The sequence below is a fragment of the Nerophis ophidion genome, linkage group LG20 (genome assembly GCF_033978795.1).
Source record: "Nerophis ophidion isolate RoL-2023_Sa linkage group LG20, RoL_Noph_v1.0, whole genome shotgun sequence".
Classification (NCBI taxonomy): Eukaryota; Metazoa; Chordata; class Actinopteri; order Syngnathiformes; family Syngnathidae; genus Nerophis; species Nerophis ophidion.
In genome coordinates, this window is record NC_084630.1 from 37738382 (window position 1) to 37756596 (window position 18215).

At 41.2% G+C, this 18215-nt stretch overlaps 1 protein-coding gene and 1 long non-coding RNA gene across 5 annotated transcripts in view; one reads left to right on the top strand and one right to left on the bottom strand.

The window, feature by feature from the left end:
* LOC133539116 (uncharacterized) overlaps nucleotides 1-18215 on the bottom strand; it is a 1110877-nt gene that overhangs the window by 532665 nt on the left and 559997 nt on the right. The window lies entirely within an intron of this gene.
* The window catches only part of mmaa (metabolism of cobalamin associated A), a 21752-nt gene continuing 4243 nt past the window's right edge, over nucleotides 707-18215 (top strand). For 2 of the 4 annotated variants that reach the window (XM_061881194.1, XM_061881197.1), the window contains exons 1-5: nucleotides 707-904; nucleotides 10742-11129; nucleotides 15666-15788; nucleotides 15872-16042; nucleotides 16125-16210. In XM_061881194.1, the coding sequence (XP_061737178.1) occupies nucleotides 821-904; nucleotides 10742-11129; nucleotides 15666-15788; nucleotides 15872-16042; nucleotides 16125-16210 (852 nt within the window). In that variant the 5' untranslated portion in view covers nucleotides 707-820. Of the gene's footprint in view, nucleotides 905-7973; nucleotides 8077-10741; nucleotides 11130-15665; nucleotides 15789-15871; nucleotides 16043-16124; nucleotides 16211-18215 lie in introns of those variants that run through there. The other 2 variants (XM_061881195.1, XM_061881196.1) reach the window with 2 other exon arrangements.

Below are 18215 nucleotides of genomic sequence, written 5' to 3' on the forward strand. Positions count from 1 at the left end.
GGTAATAAGTCAGCTCTTACCGTAGACATGAGTGGAGTTTGCGTTCTCCTGCAGATGCGGACTATTACCTCCTCCCACCGGAGACACTGGCGGTCACCTCACCCGTGGCCACACCCCTCCAACTTTCAGGTACGACCATATAATCTCACTAAAACACTAGTAACACAATAAGCAGATAAGGGATTTTCCAGAATTATCCTAGTAAATGTGTCCAATAACATCTGAATCGCACCCACTGCCCTCGCCTTTTTTTTTCTAGTCCTTCACTCTCACTTTCCTCATCCACAAATCTTTCCTCCTCGCTCAAATTATTGAAGGAATCGTCGCTTTCTCGGTCCGAATCGCTCTCTGATTGTAAACAACAGAGGTGTGGACTCGAGTCACATAACTTGGACTCGAGTCAGACTCGAGTCATGAATTTGATGACTTTAGACTCGACTTGACAAAATGTAAAAAGACTTGCAACTCGACTTAGACTTTAACATCAATGACTTGGGACTTGACTTGGGACTTGAGCCTTTTGACTTGACATGACTTGCTACTTTCCCCAAAACCCAACGATTAAAAAGTTATTCAGGAGCGCTCCGTATCTTCCATTGTGTTCGCGTGTCTGTCAACATATGTGCGCTACCTGTCAGTACAACAGCCAATCAAATTACATCCACGTTGTTTTCGTCACACAGCATTCATCCAATCAAATTGCAGGAAAACCAACACGGAAGAGCTCTTAAACAAAGCGCCAGTGAGGAAAAGTTATGCCAAAAATAGTTTTTTTCGGGTATTAAAACTACGACTTGGTCAACAAAACAGGAATTGCCGTATGCAAAACATGCGGTTGGAAGATTACAGACGGAGACGCAACAACTTCCAACTTCCTTCGACATTTGAAGTTGCACAAAGAAGGGTACGTTTTGAATGTAAGCTAACGTTTATTGGCTGAGTAACGTAACTTTTATTTGCTGTGTAGTTAAATCAGTGAGACTGTAAACTCACTGCTAACGTTAGAACCATAGACATCTTATAAGTAGACGCAGCATCGACCACTACTGTCTATTGCCGCAAACGAGACGCGGGGCCGCCATCTTGGAGTGGTGATCCGCTCCACTCAGTGCAATTCATTTGGCAGGAACAATGAACTGTCAGCACATTTAATTCATATTACCTCACTCAATACCACTTATATTCACGCGCTTTTTTGTCATTCGTGTAACTATGATACACGAATGACGCTGGATCGGTTCGCAGCCGAGTGTGAAGCGACCGGAATGAGAATCAGCACCTCCAAGTCCGAGTCCATGGTTCTCGCCCGGAAAAGGGTGGAGTGCCATCTCCGGGTTGGGGAGGAGACCCTGCCCCAAGTGGAGGAGTTCAAGTACCTAGGAGTCTTGTTCACGAGTGAGGGAAGAGTGGATGGTGAGATCGACAGGCGGATCGGTGCGGCGTCTTCAGTAATGCGGACGTTGTACCGATCCGTTGTGGTGAAGAGGGAGCTGAGCCGGAAGGCAAAGCTCTCAATTTACCGGTCGATCTACGTTCCCATCCTCACCTATAGTCATGAGCTTTGGGTCATGACCGAAAGGATAAGATCACGAGTACAAGCGGCCGAAATAAGTTTCCTCCGCCGTGTGGTGGGTCTCTCCCTTAGAGATAGGGTGAGAAGCTCTGCCATCCGGGAGGAACTCAAAGTAAAGCCGCTGCTCCTCCACATCGAGAGGAGCCAGATGAGGTGGTTCGGGCATCTGGTCAGAATGCCACCCGAACGTCTCCCTAGGGAGGTGTTTAGGGCACGTCCAACCGGTAGGAGGCCACGGGGAAGACCCAGGACACGTTGGGAAGACTATGTCTCCCGGCTGGCCTGGGAACGCCTCGGGATCCCCGGGAAGAGCTAGACGAAGTGGCTTAGGCTGTTGCCCCCGCGACCCAACCTCGGATAAGCGGAAGATGATGGATGGATGGATGCATGGATGGTAACTATGATAAAGGACACATGTCTTGGCGTGTTCATAATTTGCTTAACAGAAATAGAATATTCTTATATGCTATAAGTGACCAGACGTCTCAGATCAAAACTGGGAATGTACTCCCAGAAAAGGGGGGAAAAAGCAGTCAGCTATTTTTTAAATAAATAAACAATATGATTAGGTTATATATACATGCGTATATCCTACATTAACAATGTATGAATACATTAGATATCTATATATCTTACGGACCTATAGACCAGAGGTTCTCAAATGGGGGTACTTGAAGGTATCCCAAGGGGTACATGATATATTTTTTAAATATTCTAAAAATAGCAACAATTCAAAATCCTTTATAAATATATTTATTGGAAAATACTCCAACAATATATGAAAGTAAATTCATAAAGTGTGAAAAGAAATACAACAATGCAATATTCAGTGTTGACAGCTAGATTTTTTGTGGACATGTTCCATAAATATTGATGTTAAAGATTTATTTTTTTGTGAAGAAATGTTTAGAAGTAAGTTGATGAATCCAGATGGATCTCTATTACAATCCCCAAAGAGGGCACTTTAAGTTGACGATTACTTCTATGTGTAGTGAAGTGAATTATATTTATATAGCGCTTTTCTCAAGTGACTCAAAGCGCTTTACATAGTGAAACCCAATATCTAAGTTACATTTAAACCAGTGTGGGTGGCACTGGGAGCAGGTGGGTAAAGTGTCTTGCCCAAGGACACAACGGCAGTAACTAGGATGGCACAAGCGGGAATCGAACCTGCAACCCTCAAGTTGCTGACACGGCCACTCTACCAACCGAGCTACACCGCACCCACAAATCTTTATTTATAATTGAATCACTTGTTTATTTTTCAACAAGTTTTTCGTTATGTTTACATCTTTTTTTTCCAAATAGTTCAAGAAAGACCACTACAAATGAGCAATATTTTGCACTGTTATACAGTTTAATAAATCAGAAACTGATGACATATTGCTGTATTTTACTTCTTTATCTCTTTTTTCAACCAACAATGCTTTGCTCTGATTAGGGGGTACTTGAATTAAAAACATGTTCACAGGAGTTACATCACTGAAAAAAGGTTGAGAACCACTGTTATAGACTTTATCTCTGTTGCTGCAATAGCAGAGAGTTTATTCTGTCTGGACACTTTGTATTGATATTTTCTATTACATTCTTCCTTTAAATGATCATGTTTACAGTGATTGAACATATATAAACACCTGAAAGTCTTTATTTCAGCTAAAACCACCAATCTGTTTCACTGGATTCAGAATAAAACAAAATTCTGTTTTACTCAACAAAGTTAGTATTTGAATATTGTTACTTGAAGACTTATCTGTGATTACAATAAAATGAGAATGCATCATAATCAATGGCGGCTGGTGAATTTTTTTTTTAGGTGGGCCTGAAAGTTTGTAAACCAAATACCAGTAGGGGGGTCACCCTCCCCCAGAAGATTTCTTTGTGATTTTCACATACAAATATTGTAGTTCTTTGCTCCTGCTTAACTCTGTGGTAATATTCTTTTCACAAAATAAAACCAATAGTATGTTAATGTTAAATCTTACTTGTGAAAAGTAATCCTCCAATTCCTATTTTCAACAGTCCGCTCAATTGAGCAGGAAAACGCTGAATACCAGCCCAGCATCTTTGTTTTCTACCTGTCAACTGTCAGTTTAGGCTGCTTGCCGGCTCCTCATCACCACTTCAAGATGGCGGCCAAATTGCTTGCGTCACAGCAGCCAATTCTGCGTCTACTTATAAGATGTCTATGGTTATAACGTCATTGCAAACACGGCAATCTGTTGCATCCTCTGCAGTTCGCTACCTTATTCATACTTTTTGTCAAGTGATTTTTTTTTTAAGCAGGGTTGCATGAGGTACCTACACATAACGTTACGTTAGTGAATGTATCACAAACAGTAACGTAATGATAGACGGTGGTCAGCAGCACCGCATATTTTAGCCACCTACAAAAAGACAAACATAGTCAAATAAAGGTCAGTTGAAATGTATACTATATTAAGAATATGTGTACATATTCCATAGAGGCCTGACATCTAAAAAGTACAGCACTGTTCATTGTTATGTTCATGTATTTATGGTTTTCATGTGTACGCACACATAAACACATACAGTATGAGATGAGATCAATGAGATAAGGTAACAACAGGATAGAAACTGCTGATGAACTAGTTACGATGCAATATTCCATGGAAATACAATGTTAACACTTTTGTGCAAGTAAGTACAGTTGCACTTGTTTTTTGAAATGTGTTTATACTGTAAAGGAATGAGGTAAATGTTTAGAATAACTGGTTAATAGTTCTATTATGAAGTGCAATGTCAGCACTGTTTTTTTTAAATAATAAATACAGCGTTTTAAAAGCATACACAATCTGTGTACATATATTAGTCTGTGGTTAAAAAGACTTGAAATGACTCGAAACCCAAAATGCAGGACTTGGGACTTGACTTGAGACTTTCCAGTATTGATTTTGGACTTGACTCGGACTTGCCTGTCTTGACTTGGGACTTGACTCGAGACTTGAGGTCAAAGACTTGAGACTTACTTGTGACTTGCAAAACAATGACTTGGTCCCACCTCTGCTGAATACCACTGATTTTCACGCGCTTTTTTGTCATACGTGTAACTATGATAAAGGACACATGTTTTGGCGTGTTCATAGTTTGCTTAAGAATAATAGAATATTCTTATATGCTATAAGTGACCAAACGTCCAAGATCAAAACTGTCCCAGAAAAGGGGAAAAAACGGTCAGCTATTTTTAAATTGAAGAAACAATATGATTAGGTTATATACACATGTGTATATCCTACATTAACAATGTATGAATATAGTAGATATCTATATATCTTACGGACCTATAGAAGTGATCTATGTTGCTGCAAGAGCAGAGTTTTTTTTTTGTCTTGACACTTTGTATTGATATTTTCTATTACATTCTTCCCGTAAACAATCATGTTTACAGTGATTGTTTTATATGTATTTTTCATGCATGTTGCTTTGGATAAAAGTGTCTGCCGAATACTTAAACATATATAAACACTTGAAAGTCTTTATATCAGCTAAAGCCACCAATCTGTTTCACTGGATTCAGAATAAAACCAAATTCTGTCTTACCCAACAAAGTTAGTATTTGAATATTGTTACTTGAGGACTTATTCCTGGTTACAATTATACTATTAAGAGAGTATTGTCTTGTGTTTTGCCTAAAATGATGAATGCATCATAATCAGTGGTGGCTGGTGAATTTTGTTTTAGGTGGGGCTGAAAGTCCATCCATCCATTTTCTACCGCTTATTCCCTTTTTTGGGGTCACGGGGGGCGCTGGCGCCTATCCCAGCTACAATTGGGCGGAAGGCGGGGTACACCCTGGACAAGTCGCCACCTCATCGCAGGGCCAACAAAGATAGACAGACAACATTCACACTCACATTCACACACTAGCACCAATTTTTAGTGTTGCCAATCAACCTATCCCCAGGTGCATGTTTTTGGAGGTGGGAGGAAGCCTGAGTTTGTAAACCAAATACCAGTAGGGGGGTCATCCTCCTCCAGAAGATTTCTTTGTGATTTTCATATACAAATATTGAAGATCTTTCCTCCTTCACAACTCTGTGATAATATTCTTTTGACAAAATACTACCAATAGTATGTTAATGTTAAATCTTACTTGTGAAAAGTAATCCCCCGGTTCCTATTTTCAACAGTCCACTCATTTAAGCAGGAAAACGCTGAACACCAGCCCGGCATTATTTTTTTTCTCCCTCTCAACTGTCAGTTTAGGCTGCTCTCCAGCTCCTCATTACCACTTCAAGATGGTGGCCAAATTGCTCGCGTCACAGCAGCCAATGCTGGGTTTACTTAAAGTATAATATGTCTATGGTTATAACGTCATTGCAAACACTACAATCTGTTGCGTCCACTGCAGTTCGCTACCTTATTCATACTTTTTGTCAAGTGATTTTTTTTAAGCAGAGCTGCATGAGGTACCTACACATAACGTTACGTTAGTGAATGTATCACACACAGTAACGTAACGTTAAACGGAGGTCAGCAGCACCACGTATATTAGCCACCTACAAAAAGACAAACATAGTCAAATAAAGGTCAGTTAAAATGTATACTATAATAAGAATAAGTGTACAAATTCCATAGGGCCCTGACATCTAAAAAGTACAACTCTGTTCATTGTTATGTTCATGTATTTATGGTTTTCATGTGTACGCACACTTTAAAACACATGCAGTTTGAGATGAGATCAATGAGAAAAGGTAAAAACAGGATGGAAACTGCCGTGGAACTAGTTCCAATGCAATATGCCATGGAAATACAATGTTAACACTTTTGTGGAAATAAGTACAGTTGCACTTGTTTTTTCAAATGTGTTTATTCTGTAAAGGAATGAGTAGTTACATGTTTAAAATAACTGGTTAATAGTGCTATTATGAAGTGCAATGTCAGCACTATTTTCTTTTATAATAAATACATACAGCGTTTTAAAAGCATACACAATCTGTGTAAATAGTCTGTGGTTAAAAGGACTTGAAATGACTCGAAACTCAAAATGCAGGACTTGGGACTTGACTTGAGAATTTTCAGTTTTGACTTGGACTTGACTCGAGACTTGCCTGTCTTGACTCGAGACTTGACTCGGACTTGAGGGCAAAGACTTGAGATTTACTTGCAAAACAATGACTTGGTCCCACCTCTGGTAAACAATGTTCCGATGTGAGGAGCTCCACAACCCGTGACGTCACACACACGTCGTCTGCTACTTCCGGTACAGGCAAGGCTTTTTTATTAGCGACCAAAAGTTGCAAACTTTATCGTGGATGTTCTCTACTAAATCCTTTCAGCAAAAATATGGCAATATGGCGAAATGATCAAGTATGACACATAGAATGGACCTGCTATCCCCGTTTAAATAAGAACATCTCATTTCAGTAGGCTTTTAACTTTAACTTTAATATAAAATGTACCAAAAAGGGTTAACTAAATCACACACACACAAAAAAAATAATAATTATATCAATTTAAGGGCTTTTGTACTTTTAATAATTTTCCCAAAATTTAATTGAACATTTTAAACCATTAAGCCAATTAGAAAATGTAGGTTTTACTTTCAGAAATCGAATTTTTTTGCTTGGACCTTAACAATGTGGACGAACATTTCTATGTTACCATAATTTATAAAAAAAATACCAAATTGGATCTCTTCTATAGAGAATGGGGACATTTTCACACCTTTGTCTCTCAGCCAATCTCTGATCTCCTCCCAAAACACATTTACACGCTCACATTCTACAAGAATCAGAATAGTTGTTTTTATTTTTTTATTCATTATTTATTGCCACTTACAGATGATTGACATCTTCCACAGACATAACAGCCGCCAATCTCCATGTTAAATTTAAGTTTAAAAAAGAAAATTAAGAATCTATTCCATTAATCTTTAACATTTGTATTCAAGCATAAACGTACGCTTCTGCTGCCATCTGCTGGTGGAGAAATTGTCTAACTTCCCGCCTAGCCTCTTAAAAATATGTCAAAATATTATTTGTATATTATTATTGTAAAGGAGGGTTTATATATGTCGCCTATACTGTTTTACAAAAGGAACACTTTATTTCGTTTGTTTTCAAAACTCCGCTCCACCGCAACGTGTCACCACTTCCGCTCTTACCGCCTTCAAAATAAGAGCTCAATTGATTGATTGATTGATTGATTGATTGAAACTTTAATTAGTAGATTGCACAGTACAGTACATATTCCGTACAATTGGCCACTAAATGGTAACACCCGAATAAGTTTTTCAACTTATCCACGTAAATCAATTCAAGGCATATACTGTGGAACTTAACATTATAAAAAAGCAAGTTCATAAAAATAGGTTACAATATTATTATCTCAAAAATGGCGACTATAAATAATTGTATCATGTTTACAAAAATAGCTTCTGTTTTTTTTCGTGAAATACGTCGCCGGAAACAAGAAGCGCCTTAACCGGAAACGGAAAGTCCATACGTAACTTGTCTACAGAGCAGCTCGTCCGAGGTCAGTTTGTACGTTTAATGTTAAAACATTTGATATTTAACATCTTTTTAAAGTCAATTTTAACCCGCTAAACTTCGTTTTAACGTATTGTACTGTATTTTAGTTTCAACACGTTATAATTATCGCTTGTTATGGTAAAAATTAAATGACTAGCAAATTGTGGATCGTGTTTTTGAGCTTTTTAAAGGCCTACTGAAATGAGATGTTTTTATTTAAACGGGGATAGCAGGTCCATTCTATGTGTCATACTTCATCATTTTGTGATATTGCCATATTTTTGCAGAAAGGATTCAGTAGAGAACATCGACGATAAACTTCACAACTTTTGGTCGCTAATAAAAATCGTCTGCCTGTAGCAGACGATGTGCACGTGACGTCACGGGTTGTGGAGCTCCTCACATCCTCACAATGTTTACAATCATGGCTACCAGCAGCGAGAGCGATTCAGACCGAGAAAGCGAAGATTTCCCCATTAATTTGAGCAAGGATGAAAGATTTGTGGATGAGTGTAGAACTAGAAAAAAAAGAAAAGAAAAAAAAAAGGCAATTGAAGTGTGAGAGATTCAAATGTTATTAGACACATTTACTAGGAAAATCCCTTATCTGCCTATTGTGTTACTAGTGTTTTAGTGAGATTATAAAGTAATACATGAAAGTCGGGGGGGTTTGGTGACCGCCAGTGTCTCTGATGGAAGCCATGGAGGAGCCAAGAAAGTCGCAGCGGCGTCTTTGACAGCTGCAGGAGGGCGCAAGCTCCGCTCATGTCTCCGGTAAGAGCCGACTTATTACCACAATTTTCTCACTGAAACCTGCCGGTTGACATGTGGTGGAGAAACATGTTCGCTTGACCACTCAGTTCCATAATTAAAGCTTCACAACAAACAAAGAAACACCGGCTGTATTTGTGTTGCTAAAGGCAGCTGCAATCCACCGCCTTTCCACCAACAGCATTCTTCTTTATAGTCTCCCATTATTAATTGAACAAATTGCAAAAGATTCAGCAACACAGATGTCCAAAATAGTGTGTAATTATCCGATTAAATCGGACGACTTTTAGCCGTGAGTGGTGCTGGGATAAAATGTCCGCTCCAACAAATAACGTCACAAGCACGCGTCAACATAGGCGTCATCATTCCGCGACATTTTCAACAGGACACGTCGCGGGAAATTTAAAATTGCAATTTAGTAAACTAAACCGGCTGTATTGGCATGTGTTGCAATGTTAAAGGCCTACTGAAAACCACTACTAGCGACCACACAGTCTGATAGTTTATATACCAATGATGAAATATTAACATTGCAACACATTGCAATTTTAAATTTCCGGTGAGTTTCTTGTTGAAAACGTCGCGGAATGATGACGCGTACGCCTGACGTCACGGACTGTCAGGAAATATTAGCGCTGCTCCACTCGTGGCTAAAAGTCTTCTGCTTTAACCGCATAATTACACGGTATTTTGGACGTCCGTGTTGCTGAATCTTTTGAAATGTGTTCAATTAATAATGGAGACTATAAAGAACAATGCTGTTGGTGGAAAGCAGTGGATTGCAGCTGTCTTTAGCACCGAGACACAGCCGGTGTTTCTTTGTTTGTTGTAGAGCAGAGCGGTCAAGCAAACATGTTTTCTCTACGTCAACCAGAATGTTTTTGGATGGGGAAATTGTGATATATATATCTTACCGGAGACAACAGTGGATTATTCGTCGTCCTGCAGCAGCTGTGAAAAAAGGCAGCTGTGATCTTGGCTTCTCTCTGAGACACTGCGTGTTCACCGCAGCCACCCGACCTCGAGGTATGTCTTTACAATCTTTAAAATCTCACTAAAACACTATTAACACAATAAGCAGATAAGGGATCTTCCAGAATTGTCCTAGGAAATGTGTCTAATTACATCTGAAACGCTCACACTGCCGCTGCCCGGAGCCGTCGCTTTTTTTTTTTTTTTTTTTAAGTCCTTCACTACTAATATCCTAATTCATGAATCTTTCATCCTCGATCAAATTAATGGGGAAATTGTCGCTTTCTCGGTCCGAATTGCTCTTACTGCTGGAGGCTATGATTATAAACAATGTGAATATGTGTGGAGCCCTGCAACTCGTGACGTCACGCGCACATACTTCCGGTAATGGCAGGGCTTTTCTATTAGCGACCAAAAGTTGCGAACTTTATCGTGGATGTTCTCTAATAAATCCTTTCAGTTAAATATGAGGCAATATGGCGAAATGATCAAGTATGACACATGGACCTGCTATTCCCGTTTAAATAAGAAAATCTCATTTCAGTAGGCCTTTAATATTTCATCATGTGGGGCGGCATAGCTCGGTTGGTAGAGTGGCCGTGCCAGCAACTCAAAGGGTTGCAGGTTCGATTCCTGCTTCCGCCATCCTAGTCACTGCCGTAGTGTCCTTGAGCAAGACACTTTACCCACCTGCTCCCAGTGCCACCCACACTGGTTTAAATGTAACTTAGATATTGGGTTTCACTATGTAAAGCGCTTTGAGTCACTAGAGAAAAGCGCTATATAAATATAATTCACTTCACTTCATCATTGATATATAAACTATCAGACTGCGTGGTCGGTAGCAGTGGATGTCTGTAGGCCTTTAAATTGTTTTTTTTCACTTAAAAGTTATGTTGTATAAATAACGAGCTACCCATTTCCTGTCTTCCAGCTGCCCCATCAAATATGCCATAAAATGAGACTACTTCTCCGCCATGTTACGTCCACTGTCGTGTCGTCACCCACCAGGCCACGCCCCCTCCACCCGGGCCTTTCCAGAGGTATAACAGGTGGTCATGTATGTCATCAATGGAGAAAAGTAAGCACAGCTTTGAGCCAGCACATCCAGGACCTGAGCGGGCCCGAGGAGAGGCTGCTAAATAAACTCTACGAGGGCCTGATAGGAGGGCAGCGGGCCTCCCTGGCAGAGTCCATCACCCTGGTGGAGACGCAGCATCCCCGAAAGAAAGAACTGGCCCAGGTCCTGCTTCAGCGGGTGCTCGCTTACAGGAAGGAGCAGGAGAGGCGGAATGGCGGGAAGCCCGTGGCTTTCAGAGTAGGTGTGTGGTTGGACGCTGGTCTTCCTCCTGTTTTTTTCACTGATATCGCCGTTTTCCATAGAAAACAATGGAAATCATAATCATAATAATACATTTTATTTTTTTTAAAAACACTTGACATTGAGCAAACAACCTCAAAGTGCAACAGTGTATTAACAAAAATAAAAAGATAATAAAATAAATACAAATAACATATAGAACAGCATAATAAGCCAGAACTAGCACGCATAAATCTAACGAAAGGCTTTAAAAAAAAAAAAAAAAAAAAAAGCAATCAATGTTTACTTATATAGCCCTAAATCACCAGTGTCTCAAAGGGCTGCACAAGCCACAACAACATCCTCTGTTCAGATCCCTCATCAGGGCAAGGAAAAACTCAACCCAATGGGACAATGAGAAACCTTTGCACCGACGTCGAGTGGATCTAACATAATAGTGTGAGAGTCCAGTCCATAGTGGATCTAACATAATAGTGTGAGAGTCCAGTCCATAGTGGATCTAACATAATAGTGTGAGAGTCCAGTCCATAGTGGATCTAACATAATAGTGTGAAAGTCCAGTCCATAGTGGATCTAACATAATAGTGAGAGTCCAGTCCATAGGGGATCTAACATAATAGTGCAAGAGTCCAGTCCATAGTGGATCTAACATAATAGTGAGAGTCCAGTCCATAGTGGATCTAACATAATAGTGAGAGTCCAGTCCATAGTGGATCTAACATAATAGTGAGAGTCCAGTCCATAGTGGATCTAACATAATAGGGAGAGTCCAGTCCATAGTGGATCTAACATAATAGTGAGAGTCCAGTCTATAGTGGATCTAACATAATAGTGTGAGAGTCCAGTCCGTAGTGGATCTAACATAATAGTGTGAGAGTCCAGTCCATAGTGGATCTAACATAATAGTGTGAGAGTCCAGTCCATAGTGGATCTAACATAATAGTGTGAGAGTCCAGTCCATAGCGGAGCTAACATAATAGTGTGAGAGTCCAGTCCATAGTGGATCTAACATAATAGTGTGAGAGTCCAGTCCATAGTGGATCTAACATAATAGTGTGAGAGTCCAGTCCATAGTGGATCCAACATAATAGTGAGAGTCCAGTCCATAGTGGATCTTACATAATAGTGTGAGAGTCCAGTCAATAGTGGATCTAACATAATAGTGAGAGTCCAGTCCATAGTGGATCTAACATAATAGTGTGAGAGTCCAGTCCATAGTGGATCTAACATAATAGTGAGAGTCCAGTCCATAGTGGATCCAACATAATAGTGAGAGTCCAGTCCATAGTGGATCTAACATAATAGTGAGAGTCCAGTCCATAGTGAATCTAACATAATAGTGAGAGTCCAGTATATAGTGGATCTAACATAATAGTGAGAGTCCAGTATATAGTGGATCTAACATAATAGTGAGAGTCCAGTATATAGTGGATCTAACATAATAGTGTGAGAGTCCAGTCCTTAGTGGATCTAACATAATAGTGTGAGAGTCCAGTCCATAGTGGATCTAACATAATAGTGTGAGAGTCCAGTCCATAGTGGATCTAACATAATAGTGTGAGAGTCCAGTCCATAGTGGATCTAACATAACAGTGAGAGTCCAGTCCATGGTGGATCTAACATAATAGTGTGAGTCCAGTCCATAGTGGATCTAACATAATAGTGTGAGTCCAGTCCATAGTGGATCTAACACAATAGTGAGAGTCCAGTCCATAGTGGATCTAACATAATAGTGTGAGAGTCCAGTCCATAGCGGATCTAACATAATAGTGTGAGAGTCCAGTCCATAGCGGATCTAACATAATATTGTGAGAGTCCAGTCCATAGTGGATCTAACATAATAGTGTGAGAGTCCAGTCCATAGTGGATCCAACATAATAGTGAGAGTCCAGTCCATAGTGGATCTAACATAATAGTGAGAGTCCAGTCCATAGTGGATCTAACATAATAGTGTGAGAGTCCAGTCCATAGTGGATCTAACATAATAGTGAGAGTCCAGTCCATAGTGGATCCAACATAATAGTGAGAGTCCAGTCCATAGTGGATCTAACATAATAGTGAGAGTCCAGTCCATAGTGGATCTAACATAATAGTGAGAGTCCAGTATATAGTGGATCTAACATAATAGTGTGAGAGTCCAGTCCTTAGTGGATCTAACATAATAGTGTGAGAGTCCAGTCCATAGTGGATCTAACATAATAGTGTGAGAGTCCAGTCCATAGTGGATCTAACATAATAGTGTGAGAGTCCAGTCCATAGTGGATGTAACATAATAGTGAGAGTCCAGTCCATAGTGAATCTAACATAATAGTGAGAGTCCAGTCCATAGTGGATCTAACATAATAGTGAGAGTCCAGTCCATAGTGGATCTAACATAATAGTGAGAGTCCAGTCCATAGTGGATCTAACATAATAGTGAGAGTCCAGTCCATAGTGGATCTAACATAATAGTGAGAGTCCAGTCCATAGTGGATCTAACATAATAGTAGGAATCCAGTCCATAGTGGATCTAACATAATAGTGTGAGAGTCCAGTCCATAGTGGATCTAACATAATAGTGAGAGTCCTGTCCATAGTGGATCCAACATAATAGTGAGAGTCCAGTCCATAGTGGGCCCAGCAGGGGACCATCCGGAGTGGAGACAGGTCAGCAGCGCAGAGACGTCGCCAACCGATGCACAGGCAAGCGGTCCACCCCGGGTGCCGACTTTGGACAGCCAGCACTTCATCCGTGGCCACCGGACTTGTGCGCCCCACACGAAGGAAAGGGGGGAAGAGCAGAAAAGAAACGTCAGATCAACTGGTCTAAAAAGGAGGTCTATTTAAAGGCTAGAGTATACAAATGAGTTTTAAGATGAGACTTAAATGCTTCTACTGAGGTAGCATCTCTAACTGTTACCAATAGAAAACGCTCTATAACCCGCAGACTTTTTTGGGCTCTGGGAATCACTACTAATTGCCATGTCGCACTTGGAAGTTTGGCGGCTTCACTACATCACAGATCTTTTAAAGCATGTTCAATGTATTTGTGGCCTTTTCCATCGTAAAAATAGTTAAAAAATAAAAATAGTTAAAAATAGCTAAATGAATTACAAATATTAATAATACAGTAGTATTGTACTACACGGTCTAGCTCCATCCTATCTTGCCGATTGTATTGTACCATATGTCCCGGCAAGAAATCTGCGTTCAAAGGACTCCGGCTTGTTAGTGATTCCCAAAGCCCAAAAAAAGTCTGCGGGCTATAGAGCGTTTTCCGTTCGGGCTCCAGTACTCTGGAATGCCCTCCCGGTAACAGTTCGAGATGCTACCTCAGTAGAAGCATTTAAGTCTCACCTTAAAACTCATTTGTATACTCTAGCCTTTAAATAGACTCCCTTTTTAGACCAGTTGATCTGCCGTTTCTTTTCTTTTTCTTCTATGTCCCACTCTCCCTTGTGGAGGGGGTCCGGTCCGATCCGGTGGCCATGTACTGCTCGCCTGTGTATCGGCTGGGGACATCTCTGCGCTGCTGATCCGCCTCCGCTTGGGATGGTTTCCTGCTGGCTCCGCTGTGAACGGGACTCTCGCTGCTGTGTTGGATCCGCTTTGGACCGGACTCTCGCGACTGTGTTGGATCCATTATGGATTGAACTTTCACAGTATCATGTTAGACCCGCTCGACATCCATTGCTTTCCTCCTCTCTAAGGTTCTCATAGTCATCATTGTCACCGATGTCCCACTGGGTGTGAGTTTTCCTTGCCCTTATGTGGGCCTACCGAGGATGTCGTGGTGGTTTGTGCAGCCCTTTGAGACACTAGTGATTTAGGGCTATATAAGTAAACATTGATTGATTGATTGATTGTACACTAGGAAAAAACAAACCAATCAGAGGTCAATGTATGGGTGGTACTTAATGTCGAGAGGACTCTCATCATTTAGAAAATATGTTTATAATGTTGTTATGCTTTAGTTATGAATATAACAGATTAATGATAACACAATTAATCATTTCTACTTGGCCAGAAATTCATTTACCACGGTCTAAGACAGGGAAACAAATAACAGCGATAAATAAGAGCTGACTGCATTACATTAGGGCTTCACGGTGGGAGAGGGGTTAGTGCGTCTGTCTCACAATATGAAGGTCCTGAGTAGTCCTGGGTTCAATCCCGGGCTCGGGATCTTTCTGTGTGGAGTTTGCATGTCGTCCCAGTGAATGCGTGGGTTCCCTCCGGGTACTCCGGCTTCCTCCCACCTCCAAAGACATGCACCTGGGGATAGGCCCCTCCCACCTCCAAAGACATGCACCTGGGGATAGGTTGATTGGCAACACTAAATGGTCCCTAGTGTGTGAATGTGAGTGTGAATGTTTTCTGTCTATCTGTTGGCCCTGCGATGAGGTGGCGACTTGTCCAGGGTGTAACCCGCCTTCTGCCCGATTGTAGCTGAGGTAGGCACCAGCGCCCCCCGCGACCCCAAAGGGAATAAGCGGTAAAAAATGGATGGATGGATGTATTACATTTACCGGATATACTCTTGTTTCATGTTTGCTAGGTCTCTCCGGTCCTCCAGGGGCAGGGAAGTCCTCCTTCATCGAGGTGGTGGGGAAGATGCTGACTGGACGTGGGCATAAAGTGTCAGTGCTGGCCGTCGACCCGTCCTCCTGCACGACGGGAGGTAGCTTCTTCGCCGCCGAAGATGACGCAAAAACAGTTTTATGTCTCTTAGGGTGAGTCTTGATGAACCTTTCCTCGTTGTAGGCTCGCTGATGGGTGACAAGACCCGCATGACGGAGCTCTCCCGGGACATGGACGCCTTCATCAGGCCGTCGCCGACCTCCGGGACGCTCGGCGGCGTTACCAGGACGACCAACGAAGCTGTCGTTCTCTGCGAGGGGGCTGGATACGATGTTGTCCTTGTGGAGACTGTGGGTAGGACATGCTGGACATCTTCTGTCATAGTAAACAAAAATACTATATTGTGAGGGTCTTAATCGAAGCTGTTTGTTTTCAGGTGTGGGCCAGTCAGAGTTTGCAGTGGCGGACATGGTGGACATGTTTGTGTTGCTGATTCCCCCAGCAGGGGGCGACGAACTGCAGGTCTGAAAACAAAGCAAATCAATCAGTCAATGTTTATTTATATAGCCCTAAATCACGAGTGTCTCAAAGGGCTGCACGAACCACAAAGATATCCTGAGCTCAGAGCCCACATCAGGGCAAGGAAAACTCAACCCAATGGGGTGACAATGCGAAACCTTGGAGGGGACCGCAAATGTGGGGGCCCCCCAACCCCCTAGGTGACCGGTGCAATGGACGTCAAGTGGATCGAACATAATAATGAGAGTCCAGTCCATAGTGGATCTAACGTAATAGTGAGTGTCCAGTCCATAGTGGATCTAACATAATAGTGTGAGTCCAGTCCATAGTGGATCTTACATAATAGTGTGAGAGTCCAGTCCATAGTGGATCTTACATAATAGTGTGAGTCCAGTCCATAGTGGATCTTACATAATAGTGTGAGAGTCCAGTCCATAGTGGATCTTACATAATAGTGTGAGAGTCCAGTCCATAGTGGATCTTACATAATAGTGTGAGAGTCCAGTCCATAGTGGATCTTACATAATAGTGTGAGAGTCCAGTCCATAGTGGATCTAACATAATAGTGTGAGAGTCCAGTCCATAGTGGATCAAACATAATATTGTGAGAGTCCAGTCCATAGTGGATCTAACATAATATTGTGAGAGTCCAGTCCATAGTGGATCTAACATAATAGTGAGAGTCCAGTGCATAGTGGATCTAACATAATAGTGTGAGGGTCCAGTCCATAGTGGATCTAACATAATATTGTGAGAGTCCAGTCCATGGTGGATCTAACATAATAGTGTGAGAGTCCAGTCCATAGTGGATCTAACATAATAGTGTGAGAGTCCAGTCCATAGTGGATCTAACATAATAGTGAGAGTCCAGTCCATAGTGGATCTAACATAATAGTGTGAGAGTCCAGTCCATAGTGGATCTAACATAATAGTGAGAGTCCAGTCCATAGTGCATCTAACATAATATTGTGAGAATCCAGTGTATAGTGGATAGAACATAATAGTGTGAAAGTCTAGTCCATAGTTGATCTAACATAATAGTGAGAGTCCAGTCCATAGTGGATCGAACATAATCGTGAGAGTCCAGTCCAGTGGATCTAACATAATAGTGTAAGAGTCCAGTCCATAGTGGATCTAACATAATATTGTGAGAGTCCAGTCCATAGTGGATCTAACATAATAGTGAGAGTCCAGTCCATAGTGGATCTAACATATTATTGTGAGAGTCCAGTCCATAGTCCATCGAACATAATAGTATGAGAGTCCAGTCCATAGTCCATCGAACATAATAGTGTGAGTATATCATTGGATGACTCAATCTTAATTGTGTTGCTGAATGATGCTAGGATAAGCATTTTTATGTTTTATTGTTTACATCTGACAGTGCAGTTAAACAATAATCTACAGCAGTGCTTCTCAAATATTTTCTGTTACGTGCCTCCTTGGAAGAAGAAAATATTTTGCGCCCCCCGCTACTCTTCACCGTGACTATAAATATTATAATTTGGCATTAAAATTGTTATAACTATACCTCTGCACAACACTGTGAGCTTATTCTCCCACCGTGGTTACAGTGAAGCCAAGTACGGTATTTGTCGGACTATAAATCGCAGTCTTATTCATAGTTTGGCTGCGACATATACTCCGGAGCGACTTATGTGTGAAATTATTAACACATTACCGTAAAATATCAAATAATATTATTTATCTCATTCGCGGAAGAGACGAAGAAAATGTCAGCAATCGTCACACACACGTCAACCAATAAGAATTCGGCGGGGGAGGGTCATGGCAGAAGTGGATTGTGGGTCATGGAATGCTAACTGCTATATGCTATATGCAATTGCCATAGCTATTAAAATGGATCATTTCATTGTCGGCGGTAACTTATAAAAACTGAGAAACAAAAATGGCACTGAAAGGGAAATCATGTAGTGCAGATTACAAACTGGACGTAGTGAAATATGCAGCAGAAAAGGACAAGAGGAAGCGGCGCATACCTTTGGAG